The sequence below is a fragment of the Saimiri boliviensis genome, chromosome 1, assembly GCF_048565385.1.
Source record: "Saimiri boliviensis isolate mSaiBol1 chromosome 1, mSaiBol1.pri, whole genome shotgun sequence".
In the NCBI taxonomy this organism is placed as follows: Eukaryota; Metazoa; Chordata; class Mammalia; order Primates; family Cebidae; genus Saimiri; species Saimiri boliviensis.
In genome coordinates, this window is record NC_133449.1 from 183257170 (window position 1) to 183269160 (window position 11991).

Sequence of the window (11991 nt, forward strand, 5' to 3'; positions counted from 1 at the left end):
ATTGGCCAGATGCAGTGGCTCATGCCTGTAATTCCAGTACTTTGGGAGGCCAAGACAGGCAGATCACCTGAGGTCTGGAGTTCGAGTACAGCCTGACCAACATGAAGAAACCCTGTCTCTACTAAAAATACAAAATGAGCCGCGTGTGGTAGCAGGCACCTGTAATCTCAGCACTTGGGAGGCTGAGGCAGGAGAATCACTTGAACCCAGGAGGCAGAGGTTGCAGTGAGCCAAGATTGTGCCATTGCACTCCAGCCTGGGTGACAAAGCGAGACTCCCTGTCAAAAAAAAAAAAAAAAAAAAGTTCAAGATAGAATGCTACCCCAAACCCCACTGAGGGGTGTCATATACAGTATGTGCATCATATTATCATCTTAAATTGGAATCGCTTTTACTTCCAAAGTATATCTGATCCCCAGGGTTTTACATAAAAGATAGGGGACCTATATCACTGAAGGAAAACAAATGTCTGAATCCACAAAATCAGTTACTGAGGACTAATGTAAATGCTTAACTTTCTGTTATATCTAGTTTTGCCATAGAGTTAACAGTGAAATTCTGAAACAAGTCAATTTCTCTGTACTTTTGTTTAAAGTATTGAGTGATGGCATTCATCATTATTCTTGCAAACTAATCCCCCAAAAAAGTTTCCAGCAAAATATAGTCAGTTAGGCTTGGACTGAATCAGAGTAATTGTACCTTACATATGAGATCTGTTTTCCTATGGATTCAGAGACCACCTGCATGGAAACTGTTGCCAAATTCTCTCTAGACCAAGCCTTTCCATGGTCTGTCTTTAAAATATCTTGTGTGCTGAGGAACCAAAAAGAAACTAAGTAACTTGGAATCTATAATTCTCAAGATCGTTTTTTGTTTTGTTTTGTTTTGTTTTGTTTTTGAGACCGAGTCTGGCTCTGTCACCCAGGCTATAGTGCAGTGGCACGATCTTGGCTTACTGCAACCACCGCTCCCCAGGTTCAAGTGATTCTACTGCCTCTCCCTCCCAAGTAGCTGGGACTATAAACACTTGCCACCACACCCAGCTCATTTTTGTATTTTTAATAGAGACAGGGTTTCACTGTGTTGGCCAGGCTGGTCTTGAACTCCTGACCTCGTGATCTGCCCACCTCAGTCTCCCAAAGTGCTAGGGTTACATGCCTAAGCCACCAGGCCTGAACTTGCTGTCTTAATCTAAATCAACCTACATGAGAATGATTCTTAATTATAAACACTCTGGTTCCAAGTAAAAAAATAAAATATATTGGCTCATGCCTGTTCCCAGCACTTTGGGAGGCCAAGGAGGGTGGATCACCTGAGGTCAGGAGTTCAAAACTAGCCTGACCAACATGCCTTTTGTAATTTTTAGTCGCTAATAAAAATACAAAAAATTAGCCAGATGTGGTGGCAGGTGCCTATAATCCCAGCTACTCAGGAGGCTGAGGCACGAGAATTGCTTGAACCGAGGAGACAGAGGTTGCAGTTAACCGAGATCGTGCCATTGCATTGCAGCCTGGGTGACAAGAGCAAAACTCCATCTCAAAAAAAAAAAAAAAAAAAAAAAATTAAATAGAGACCAGGCATTACAGGTGTGTGGCTCACACCTGTAATCCCAGCTCCTTGGGAAGCCAAGGCAGGTGGATCACTTGAGATCAGGTGTTCAAGACCAGCCTGACCAACATAAAGAAACCCCGTCTCTACTAAAAATACAAAATTAGCCGGGTGTGGTAGCACAACCCCGTAATCCCAGCTACTTGGGAGGCTGAGGCAGGAGAATCACTTAAACCCGGGAGGCAGAGGTTGCAGTGAGCCAAGACTGTCCCACTGCACTTCAGCCTGGGCAACAAGAGTGAAATTTCATCTCAAAAAAAAAAAAAAAAAGACATTAACAACCCCGGATGCCAGAAGACAATGGAGCAAAATAATACTTTCCAAGTTCTGGAGAAGTGTTAACCTAGTATTCCATACCTAGTCCAACAGCCAATCAAGCATGAGACTAAATAAAGCTATTTTCAGACATATAGGACTCAGAAAGTTTACCTCCTGCCCCCTTTCTGAATAAATTACTTAAGGATGTTCTTTAACAAAATATGAAGAAACCAAGGGAAAAGAATACATGCTCAGTGTGGTGTACAGTGGAGTGACAGCTCACTGCAAGCTCCGCCTCCCCAGTTCAAGCAATTCTCCTGCCTCAGCCTCCCGAGTTGCTGGGGCTACAGGCACACGCCACCACACCCAGCTAATTTTTGTATTTTTAGCAGAGACGGGGTTTCACCATGTTGGCCAGGATGGTCTCGATCTCTTGACCTTGTAATCCGCCCACCTTGGCTTCCCAAAGTGCTGGGATTACAGGCCTGAGCCACTGTGCCCAGCCAATTTGTGTATTTTTAGTAGACACAGGGTTTTGCCATGTTGACCAGGCTGGTCTCAAACTCCTGACTTCAGATGATATCCACCCACCCCCCTGGCCCCACCTAGGCCTCTCAAAGTGTTTTACAGGCATAAGCCACCGGGCCCGGCCAGGAAACTGTTTTTAATAAGTAACAGGACATCAGTACACAGCATACCTTAAGCAAAGAGAACTCTAGGGAAGAAAGAAGATTCATGTGATAGATATTATGATTTGATATCTTCAAGAAGTCTGCAAACACGCTGAGGGCAAATTTGTCTTAATCAACAAGAAAAATGAAAGGTGCCCGGCACGGTGGCTCAAGCCTGTAATCCCAGCACTTTGGGAGGCTGAGGCGGGTGGATCACAAGGTCAAGAGATCAAGACCATCCTGGTCAACATGGTGAAACCCCGTTCTCTACTAAAAATACAAAAAAATTAGCTGGGCATGGTGGTACGTGCCTGTAATCCCAGCTACTCAGGAGGCTGAGGCAGGAGAATTGCCTGAACCCAGGAGGCGGAGTTTGCGGTGAGCCGAGATGGCGCCATTGCACTCCAGCCTGGGTAACAAGAGCGAAACTCCATCTCAAAAAAAAAAAAAAAAAGAAAGAAAAAGAAAAATGAAAGGTAATTGAGGAATAAATCCATATAAGAAAAGTGATAAAATGTTGCATGTTTTGAGCAATTAATGGTATGTTACAGGGAAAAAACGGTACATCTAATCCTGACAATAGGAATACACATACAGTTGCACAGACCTAAGGAAAATATAATCCCAGAACACTACTTACCCTCAGAGAATATAGGTACTGTCAACCCCTCAGACAGCCTTCCTTAATCACACTAACCCTTCACTCTGCTTTATTTGTATTCCCCTAGCATTTGCTTTACCTAAGCTGTATCACAAACATTACTTCACTGATTCTAATACACATTCTTCTCATTTTTTAACCCCGCTAAAACGAGCAGGCATTTTAGAATCCATACATTTACAACTACTGTCAGCCAGGTGGCAGCCTTGTTACTGTGTGAAAAACCTTCTGTGGTTAACTCCTAGAAATATTATAAAAGCGCCGGCATCACATCAGACAAAAGACAATCTTTATTTGCTTGCTGGTATGTAGCTCCCTCACTACACTCTCAGCAACACAGAACAGTAATCCATTTTAAAAATACATATACATTTGTATCCTCTAACATAGAACGGTGACTGCTACTCAACAGATACTTGATATGCGAGATTTTTTTTTTTTTTTTGAGACGGAGTTTCGAGAAAAAAGAGAAGAAAAAAAAAAAAAGAGAGATGGAGTTTCGCTCTTGTTATCCAGGCTGGAGTGCAATGGCGCGATCTCACCGCAACCTCCGCCTCCTGGGTTCAGGCAATTCTCCTACCTCAGCCTCCTGAGTAGCTGGGATTACAGGCACGCGCCACCATGCCCAGCTAATTTTTTTGTATTTTTAGTAGAGACGGGGTTTCACCATGTTGACCAAGATGGTCTCGATCTCTTGACCTTGTGATCCACCTGCCTCGGCCTCCCAAAGTGCTGGGATTACAGGCTTGAGCCACCGCGCCCGACCTGACTTTTTTTTTTAAGACAGTCTCACTCTGTCACCCAGGCTGGAGTGCAATGGGCCATGTGGTTCACTGCAGCCTCTGTCTCCCGGGTTTCAAGCAATTCTCCCACCTCAGCCTCCCAAGTAGCTGGGATTACAGGCGCCCACCACCAAGCCTGGCTAATTTTTGTATTTTTAGTAGAGACAGAGTTTTACCATGTTGGTCAGGCTGGTCTCGAACTCCTTACCTCAAGTGATCTGCTCACCTAAGCCTCCCAAAGTGCTGGGATTACAGGCGTAAGCCAACGTGCCTCACCCTGTGTGACATTTTGACATCTAAGAAATCATGATGGGACCGGCCACGGTCTCCGGAGGCTGAGGCAGGAGAATTGCTTGAACCCAGGAGGCAGAGGTTGTGGTGAGCTGAGATCGTGCCATTGCACTCCAGCCTGGGTAACAAGAGCAAAACTCCATCTCAAAAAAAAAAAAAAAGAAATAATGATGGATCCAACAGGATGGATCCTACATAGTTGGTACTGATGTTTTTTATCTTCTTAGTGGTATACATAATAATAGCAAGTCTTATAAGCAACGATATCTAAGATTTGAACGAATTCAGTGGTTAAAAAAAAAAAAATGGAGAAACATGGAAATAGCGTGAGTGAACTGACAGCTCATTTCAAAAAATTAACGGAAGGCTTAGTAAATCAAAGAAACAGAAATAAAAGCTTAGCATTATTTTCGAGTTGTAGAACTAAATATCCAAACAATTTTTTTTAAAGAAGGGATAAATGTGATTGCCTCCGGAAAGGGTAGTGCAGTTATCATTTTTCACTATAACCAGTCTATACTATTTTGTTCTTTCCAAGTACACATGCTTTTTTATAAACCGGAAATATGATAAGAGGTATAAGTAAAAATACACAAAATCACAGAGCCTTCGGGCAGGGATATTCACACAGATACAGAAAGACATCCAGGGGCAAAGAGTGTCACAGTGAGAATAAGGTACCTCCAGATACTTTAATTGGCAGTGCTAATGGCAACCATAAATTCCAGACCCAAATTTTGCAAATCTCTAAAGCATGACATCACCACTTGTTGCCTACTGATGACAGTTACATTTTGCTCATCAGAAAGTCAAAGTAAGGCCAGCAAAGGTCTGGAAGTGTATCCCTGTGCACTGGAATGAAAACACACTCGCTTACGTGGAACAAATAATTACAAGCTCTCCTTCGCTCAAACACTCAGCATTTACACAGCACCCTGTTACCTGCCCTGGTCTACTATGTGCACAATGGCACACTAAGGGGTACTAAGCATGGTCCCTACCGGAAAAGCCGACTATACTATGAGGCAAAAGCTGGGGAGATGGGGCCACTGCCTGAGGGGTAAGGGAACCGCAACTCGAAGAACAGTGGCAGTAACATGCACAAATCCAGCTTTCCTTCCCTGCGCAGAACCATCCGAGGGCCCGCGCCATCCCCTCTGAGACAGGACACCTTTCCCTAGAGAAAGCTAACCAGCTAGCAAACCTAACTTGCCAGGGGCAGGCTGGAGGCGCGCGGATCAAGTTCGGCCTCTCCCTCCCGCCCAAAGCAGGCGCAGAACCACCGCAAAATGTCACAGGGTGAAGACAGAGCGCGCCAAAGCAGGATCCACCCCCAGGAGACGCGGATGCTCCGGGCAGGTCCCTCCCCTTCCTCCCTCAGCCCGCGCGAAGCTCATTCATTCTAGAGGCGGGCTGCCCGTCCTCCCCGGCCGGCCATCCCAGCACTGTAAATTCGCTAGACGCTTTGTCTCGCACCGGCCGGAAACCCGGGCGCGCACTCGAGCGCGCGCCCGCGCTCCAGCTCCCCGCACCTGGGGCCGGCGGGGCCGCCTCTCCGCGCGGGATCCCTGGGTTCAAGGTGCGAAAGCGGACGCTCCTTCTCAGCAGCCCCAAGCGCACACTTCGCACGTTCCAGAGGGCATCCAAAGCCTAGAAATGGGCATCACGGCCCCTCATCACTACAGCTCGAGCCCCCTCCTTGACCCCTGCCCCGCTATGAACTCTAGATTCTTTCTCCTTTCCGAAGACCGAGACCCTGTCCCTTCTGAAGGATGCGCGCATCCTGACCTCCACACTCCCTCCCCAGGGCAGAACCCGGAGAGCTGGTCGCCCCGACTGCGCCCCCGCTCCTCCTTGCGGGCGCTAACGGGGCCGACAGCGAGGACTCACTTGAGGAGCAGCTGGTCGTGTTCGGCCTTGCACTTGCCCAGCTCGATCTGCAGCTTGGCGCGCTCGCGGGCCGTGTCGTCGAGCGCGCGTCGCGCGTCGGCCAGCTCGGTCTCGTAGAGCGCCTTGAGGCCGGTGAGCTCGCGGCCGCGCACCTCCTCGCGCTCCGTCACCTGCAGCTGCAGCGCGCTGTTCTCTGTCTCCAGGCTGCGCACCTTGTCGATGTACACGGCCAGGCGGTCATTGAGCTCGCGCAGCTCCTCCTTCTCCTGGAGCCGCGACAGCCGCGTGGGGCTCAGCGGCGTGGTGGGGCCGCCAGTGCGGCTGCCGGTCCGCGGCGGCACGGGGGTCGCGGTCGCCATGGCGGGCGGCGGAGAGAGCGGGGCGCCGAGGCCGCGGGCGGGAGCGTGACAAGGAGGGGACGGCAGGGGGCGAAGCGGGAACCGAAGGCACAAACGGGCGACCTGCGCTCGCGTCCAGATGCCGGCGTTTGGAGGAACAGAGCACCTGGGGTGGCTGTAGCTCGGCTACGGCACAAAGGGCAAAGGCCGGGGGGAAACTAGGAATCAATCGACCGATCGCGAAATGTCCTTTGTAAGAAAACACGTACACACACTCACACGCACGCGGGAAGATGCAAGGCGAGGGTGACTGGAGGCCAAGCAGGGTCCGCGCCGCCGCAGTCTCCTGCTCGCAGCACTTTGTTTCCTCTCAGGCTGCACGGAGCGGCGGGCGCGGGGACGGGGGACAGGGAGGGGCGGGCTGGAGGCGAGCCGCGGGGGGCGGAGGTGGCGCGGGCCGCGGCGCCGCACTCCCCAACATGGCCGGCGCGCCCTGGCGCCTCCACGTGACCGCCACCGGCCAATCGGGAGCGGGCAGCGCGCTTCGGCGGCTTGGGAGCCGAGCCCGTAAATTTAAAATCTGGCCCTCGGGCAACCGTCCGCTCGGCACGCCCGGCTGGGCGGGGCCGGGACGGGACTCTGGGTGGCAGTGAAGTACGCCCGGGACTGCCCGTCCGCGCAGCTCTGGGCCCAGCGCCCTGCGGGCCCTCCCGCCGCCCCGCGGGGTCCCCTGGAGGGGCCGGGCCTGCGAATGGCGGGAAGGAGCCGGGAGGTTTCCGGGGCGGATCTGCGCCGCCGCCCACACCCGGCGGTTCAGGGAAATTCAAATAAAAACGTCCCTAAAAGCCACACGCGAAACTCTGAAGAGGCCCGAGCGACTGCGGGCGTGGTAGGTAGCCTTATCCCCCGCTCCGCTGGAGGGCTCGGGAAACGGCCTGGGGGCCGGGCCGCGTGGAATTACGTAATAGGCGCCTGAGTCCGAGGTTCAAACTGCACTGCTAGCAGGTTCCAAGTACCAGCCTTTTTTTTCCCGTCTGATGGAAAACTGTATCATGCACCTTCTTCCCATGAAATTGAGATCTGTGCGTCTTGAAGCTGACAGATTAACTATCACAGAAAAACCAGCAACCCTGATTTTAACTCATTTGCTACCGGTCTTGATGGGCGGTTCCTGATCCGTTGGTTTCTTAGTAATTTAAGGATTTGTAAAATCAAAAACAGCTCGGAAATGATACGATTAACATATGACGGTGAGTAGCTAGGAGCACAAGCCGTTTCATACTCCGTTAAAATCAGATGCATAAAAATCTGAACTTGTGAAAATTTAAGATTTTTTTTTTTTTTTTTTTTTTTTTGGCTTTTAAAAAGAGGCTCCCAAGATGTCACTGGCAGCTAGTTCTTTTTTTTTTTTTTTTTGAGACGGAGTTTCACTTTGGTTACCCAGGCTGGAGTGCAATGGCGCGATCTCGGCTCACCGCAACCTCCGCCTCCTGGGTTCAGGCAATTCTCCTGCCTCAGCCTCCTGAGTAGCTGGGATTACAGGCACGCGCCACCACGCCCAGCTAATGTTTTGTATTTTTAGTAGAGGCGGGGTTTCACCATGTTGACCAGGATGGTCTGGATCTCTTGACCTAGTGATCCACCCGCCTCGGCCTCCCAAAGTGCTGGGATTATAGGCTTGAGCCACCGCGCCCGGCCGGCAGCTAGTTCTAATAGCACATTCATCTCTTCGAAAAGTTTCTAATTTTTAGGCTAATGTTTATTGGGACTGAGTGCCAGCACTAGGCTTTTCATTACCTAGCTACACAACCGCTCTGTGATGTGGTAAACTGGATTGTTTCTATTTGAAAATTCATCAGGGCGGAGGCAGTGGCTCACGCCTGTAATCCCAACACTTTTGGGAAGCCGAGGTGGGCGGATCACCTGAGATCAGGAGTTCCAGACCAGCCTGGCCAATAAGATGAACCCCGGCTCTACAAAAATACAAAAATTGGCCGGGCGCGGTGGCTCAAGCCTGTAATCCCAGCACTTTGGGAGGCCGAGGCGGGTGAATCACGAGGTCGAGAGATCGAGACCATCGTGGTCAACATGGTGAAACCCCGTCTCTACTACAAATACAAAAAAACTAGCTGGGCGTGGTGGCGCGTGCCTGTAATCCCAGCTACTCAGGAAGCTGAGGCAGGAGAATTGCCTGAGCCCAGGAGGCGGAGGTTGCGGTGAGCCGAGATCGCGCCATTGCACTCCAGCCTGGGTAACAAGAGCGAAACTCCGTCTCAAAAAAAAAAAAAAAAAAAATACAAAAATTAGCAGTGCATGATGGCGTGTGCTTGTAATCCCAGCTACTTGGGAGGCTGAGGTGGAAGAATCGCTTCAACCCGGGAGAAGGATGTTGCAGTGAGCCGAGATAGCACCCAGCCTGGGTGACACAGAGACTCCGTATTAAAAAAGTAAAAAAGAAACTTAATCCATAAGAATGAATAAATAAATAAATAAAAGCAAACAAAAATTCATCCATATCATAGATGCACTTTCTGAAGGCTGCTCAGCAGGCGACAGACAGGACTGCGTTTGACAGGTCCCAGGGTTCTAATTGACTTGAGTCTGGCCCTTAACTATACCCTACATGGCCACCTCACCACCTATTAGGAACGCTTCTGTAATTAATGGTTACTTACTTTTAAAATGGCAGAAATGGAGACCAGGATATTCTTTAACTATTAATCAAGTCATGTACATAAGAATTAGTGAAGAGCACCGGGAGCTGCATATTCATCCCAGAAGAATTTCTAGCACTCTGAATGATGACATCTCCTTATTAATGGTTTTATTTCGTATCCGGTTTTCTGAAATACCTCCTTCCTTAACCTCGTTGAGAATTAAAGAATTGAAATGCTTCGAATATAAAAATTCAGTTAATCTTAAAAGGATCTTTAAAATCTAAATTACTGATGAGAAAACCAGCCAGGTGTGGTGGCTCATACCTGTAATCCCAGCACTCTGGGAGGCCGAGGCAGGCAGATCGATTGAGATCAGGAATTCAAGACCAGCCTCGTCAACATGGTGAAACCCGGTCTCTACTAAAAATACAAAAATTAATGGGCAAAGTGGCACATGCCTCTAGTCCCAGCTACTCCGGAGACTGAGGCAGGATAATCACTTGAACCTCAGAGGCAGAGGTTGCAGTGAGCTGAGATCACGCCATTGCACTCCACTCTGGGTGACAGCAAGATCCTATCTTAAAAAAAAAAAAAAAGTTAAATAAAGTAAATTACTAATGAGGAAGTGAGACCTAAGAAGGTGAGTGCTGGGCCCAGGCTGTGGAACCAGGATTGGAATGTAAATCTGCTTGTTCTCACTTGGTTGTGAGACCCTTTCCATTACGATAGGTGACATATATATATATATATATATATATATCATATATCATCGGTCCATGTGGTTTTATGATTTTATGGTTTTCATTCCTTGCTCCCCTTTGCCTGTCTTTTAAAAATATTTAGAAGTTTTCCTTTTTTTCTTTTTCTTTCTTTTTTTTTTTTTTTTTTTTTTTTTTTTGATATAAAGACAGGGTTTCACCATGTTGGTCAGGCTGTTCTTGAACTCCCGACCTCAGGTGATCCGCCCACCTTAGCCTCCAAAGTGCTCGGATTACCGGCGTGAGCCACCACACCCAGCCTCTTTTTTTTTTTTTTTTTTTTTAGATGGCGTTTTGCTCTGTCACCAGGCTGGAGTGCAGTGTTGTGATCTCGGCTCACTGCAACCTCCAACTCCCTGGGTCAAGCGATTCTCCTGCTTCAGCCTCCCAAGTAGCTGGATTACAGGCACACACCACCATCACCAGCTAATTTTTGTATTTTTTAGTAGAGATGGGTTTTCATGGTCAGGATAGTCTCAATCTCCTGACCTCGTGATCTGTCTGTCTCAGCCTTCCAAAGTGCTGGGATTACAGGCATGAGCCATTGCACTTGACCTGGAAGTTTTCTTTTAAAATTATTTCCTGTCCATCTAAATTTAAGGGTTTTCTTTGTTTTTGTTGTTGTTATTGTTGTTTTGTTTTTGAGACCAGGTCTCACTCTTGTTGCCTAGGCTGGAGTGCAATGGTGAGATCTCGGCTCACTGCAATCTCCACCTCCTGGGTTCAAGCAATTCTCCTGCCTCAGCCTCCTGAGTAGCTGGGATTACAGGCGTGTGCCACCACACCCGGCTAATTTTTTGTATTTTTAGTAGAGATGGGATTTCACTGTGTTAGCCAGGATGGTCTCGATTTCCTGACCTCACCCACCTCAGCCTCCCAAAGTGCTGGGATTACAGACATGAGCCACCACACCCAGCTTAAGTTTTAAGACTATATGTGATTGCAGCAATGATCTCTATTGCTCTCAACCCCATGAAGCTTTCTTTTGATACAGTCCCTCAATTTTCAGATTATTTGAAGAGGCTCATATTATATATAACCTATTATCTAAAACAACAACTTTCTTGGAGTCAAAACAGTTGAGGATTTGCTATTGATAGCTGTATAACGTTTTTTTTTTTTTTTTTGAGACGGAGTTTCGCTCTTGCTGCCAAGGCTGGAGTGCAATGGCGCGATCTCGGCTCACCGCAACCTCCACCTCCTAGGTTCAGGCAATTCTCCTGCCTCAGCCTCCCGAGTAGCTGGGATTACAGGTACCCGCTACCAAGCCCAGCTAATTTTTTGTATTTTTAGTAGAGATGAGGTTTCACCATGTTGACCAGGATGGTCTCAATCTCTTGACCTCGTGATCAGCCCGCCTCAGCCTCCCAAAGTTCTGGGATTAGAGGCGTGAGCCACCGCGCCCAGCCCATATTGATAGCTATATAACTTTAAGGAAATTTTTTTCTTTGATAATAGTTCTCAAGGAAACTTTAAGGGAATTATTATGTGATTTCCTTTAAGGAAAATGGGAGTGATTACTACCTTGCACAGAATTTGTAAAGTTTTAATAAAATAATATATGCATGGTGTCACACATATAACATGTGAAGGAGAAATAGTAACTCTTACTAATAGTAATCATGTGTCAAAAGCAAAGAAAAAGAATGGGAAATCTTGAAGCCTTAGAATTAGGCAATTGTACAAAGCACCGTGACTCACGCCTATTATCCCAGTACTTTGGGAGGCCAAGGCAGGAGGATTACGAGGTCAGGAGTTCAAAACTAGCATGACACACATGGTAAAACTCTGTCTCTACTAAAAATACAAAAAGTAGCTGGGTATGGTAGTGGGCACATGTAATCCCAGCTACTCAAGAGGCTGAGGCAGGAGAATCATTTGAACCTTGAGGCAGAGGTTGCAGTGAGCCAAGATCGTACCACTGCACTCCAGCCTAGGTGACAGAGCGGGACCCCATCTCAAAAAAAAAAAAAAAAAAACTAATTAGGTAATTGTGGCCAGGCACACCCTTGTAATCCCGGCACTTTGGGAGGACAAGGCAGGTAGATCACTTGAGGCCAGGAGTTTTGAGACCAGC

At 48.1% G+C, this 11991-nt stretch overlaps 1 protein-coding gene across 1 annotated transcript in view; it reads right to left on the bottom strand.

Moving 5' to 3' along the window:
- LMNB1 (lamin B1) overlaps nucleotides 1-6968 on the bottom strand; it is a 62359-nt gene extending 55391 nt beyond the window's left edge. Inside the window, exon 1 of the mRNA XM_039470832.2 lies at nucleotides 6162-6968. Within this exon, the coding sequence (XP_039326766.1) occupies nucleotides 6162-6520 (359 nt within the window). The 5' untranslated portion in view covers nucleotides 6521-6968. The remainder of the gene's footprint in view (nucleotides 1-6161) is intronic.
- Nucleotides 6969-11991: the final 5023 nt, after the last annotated feature.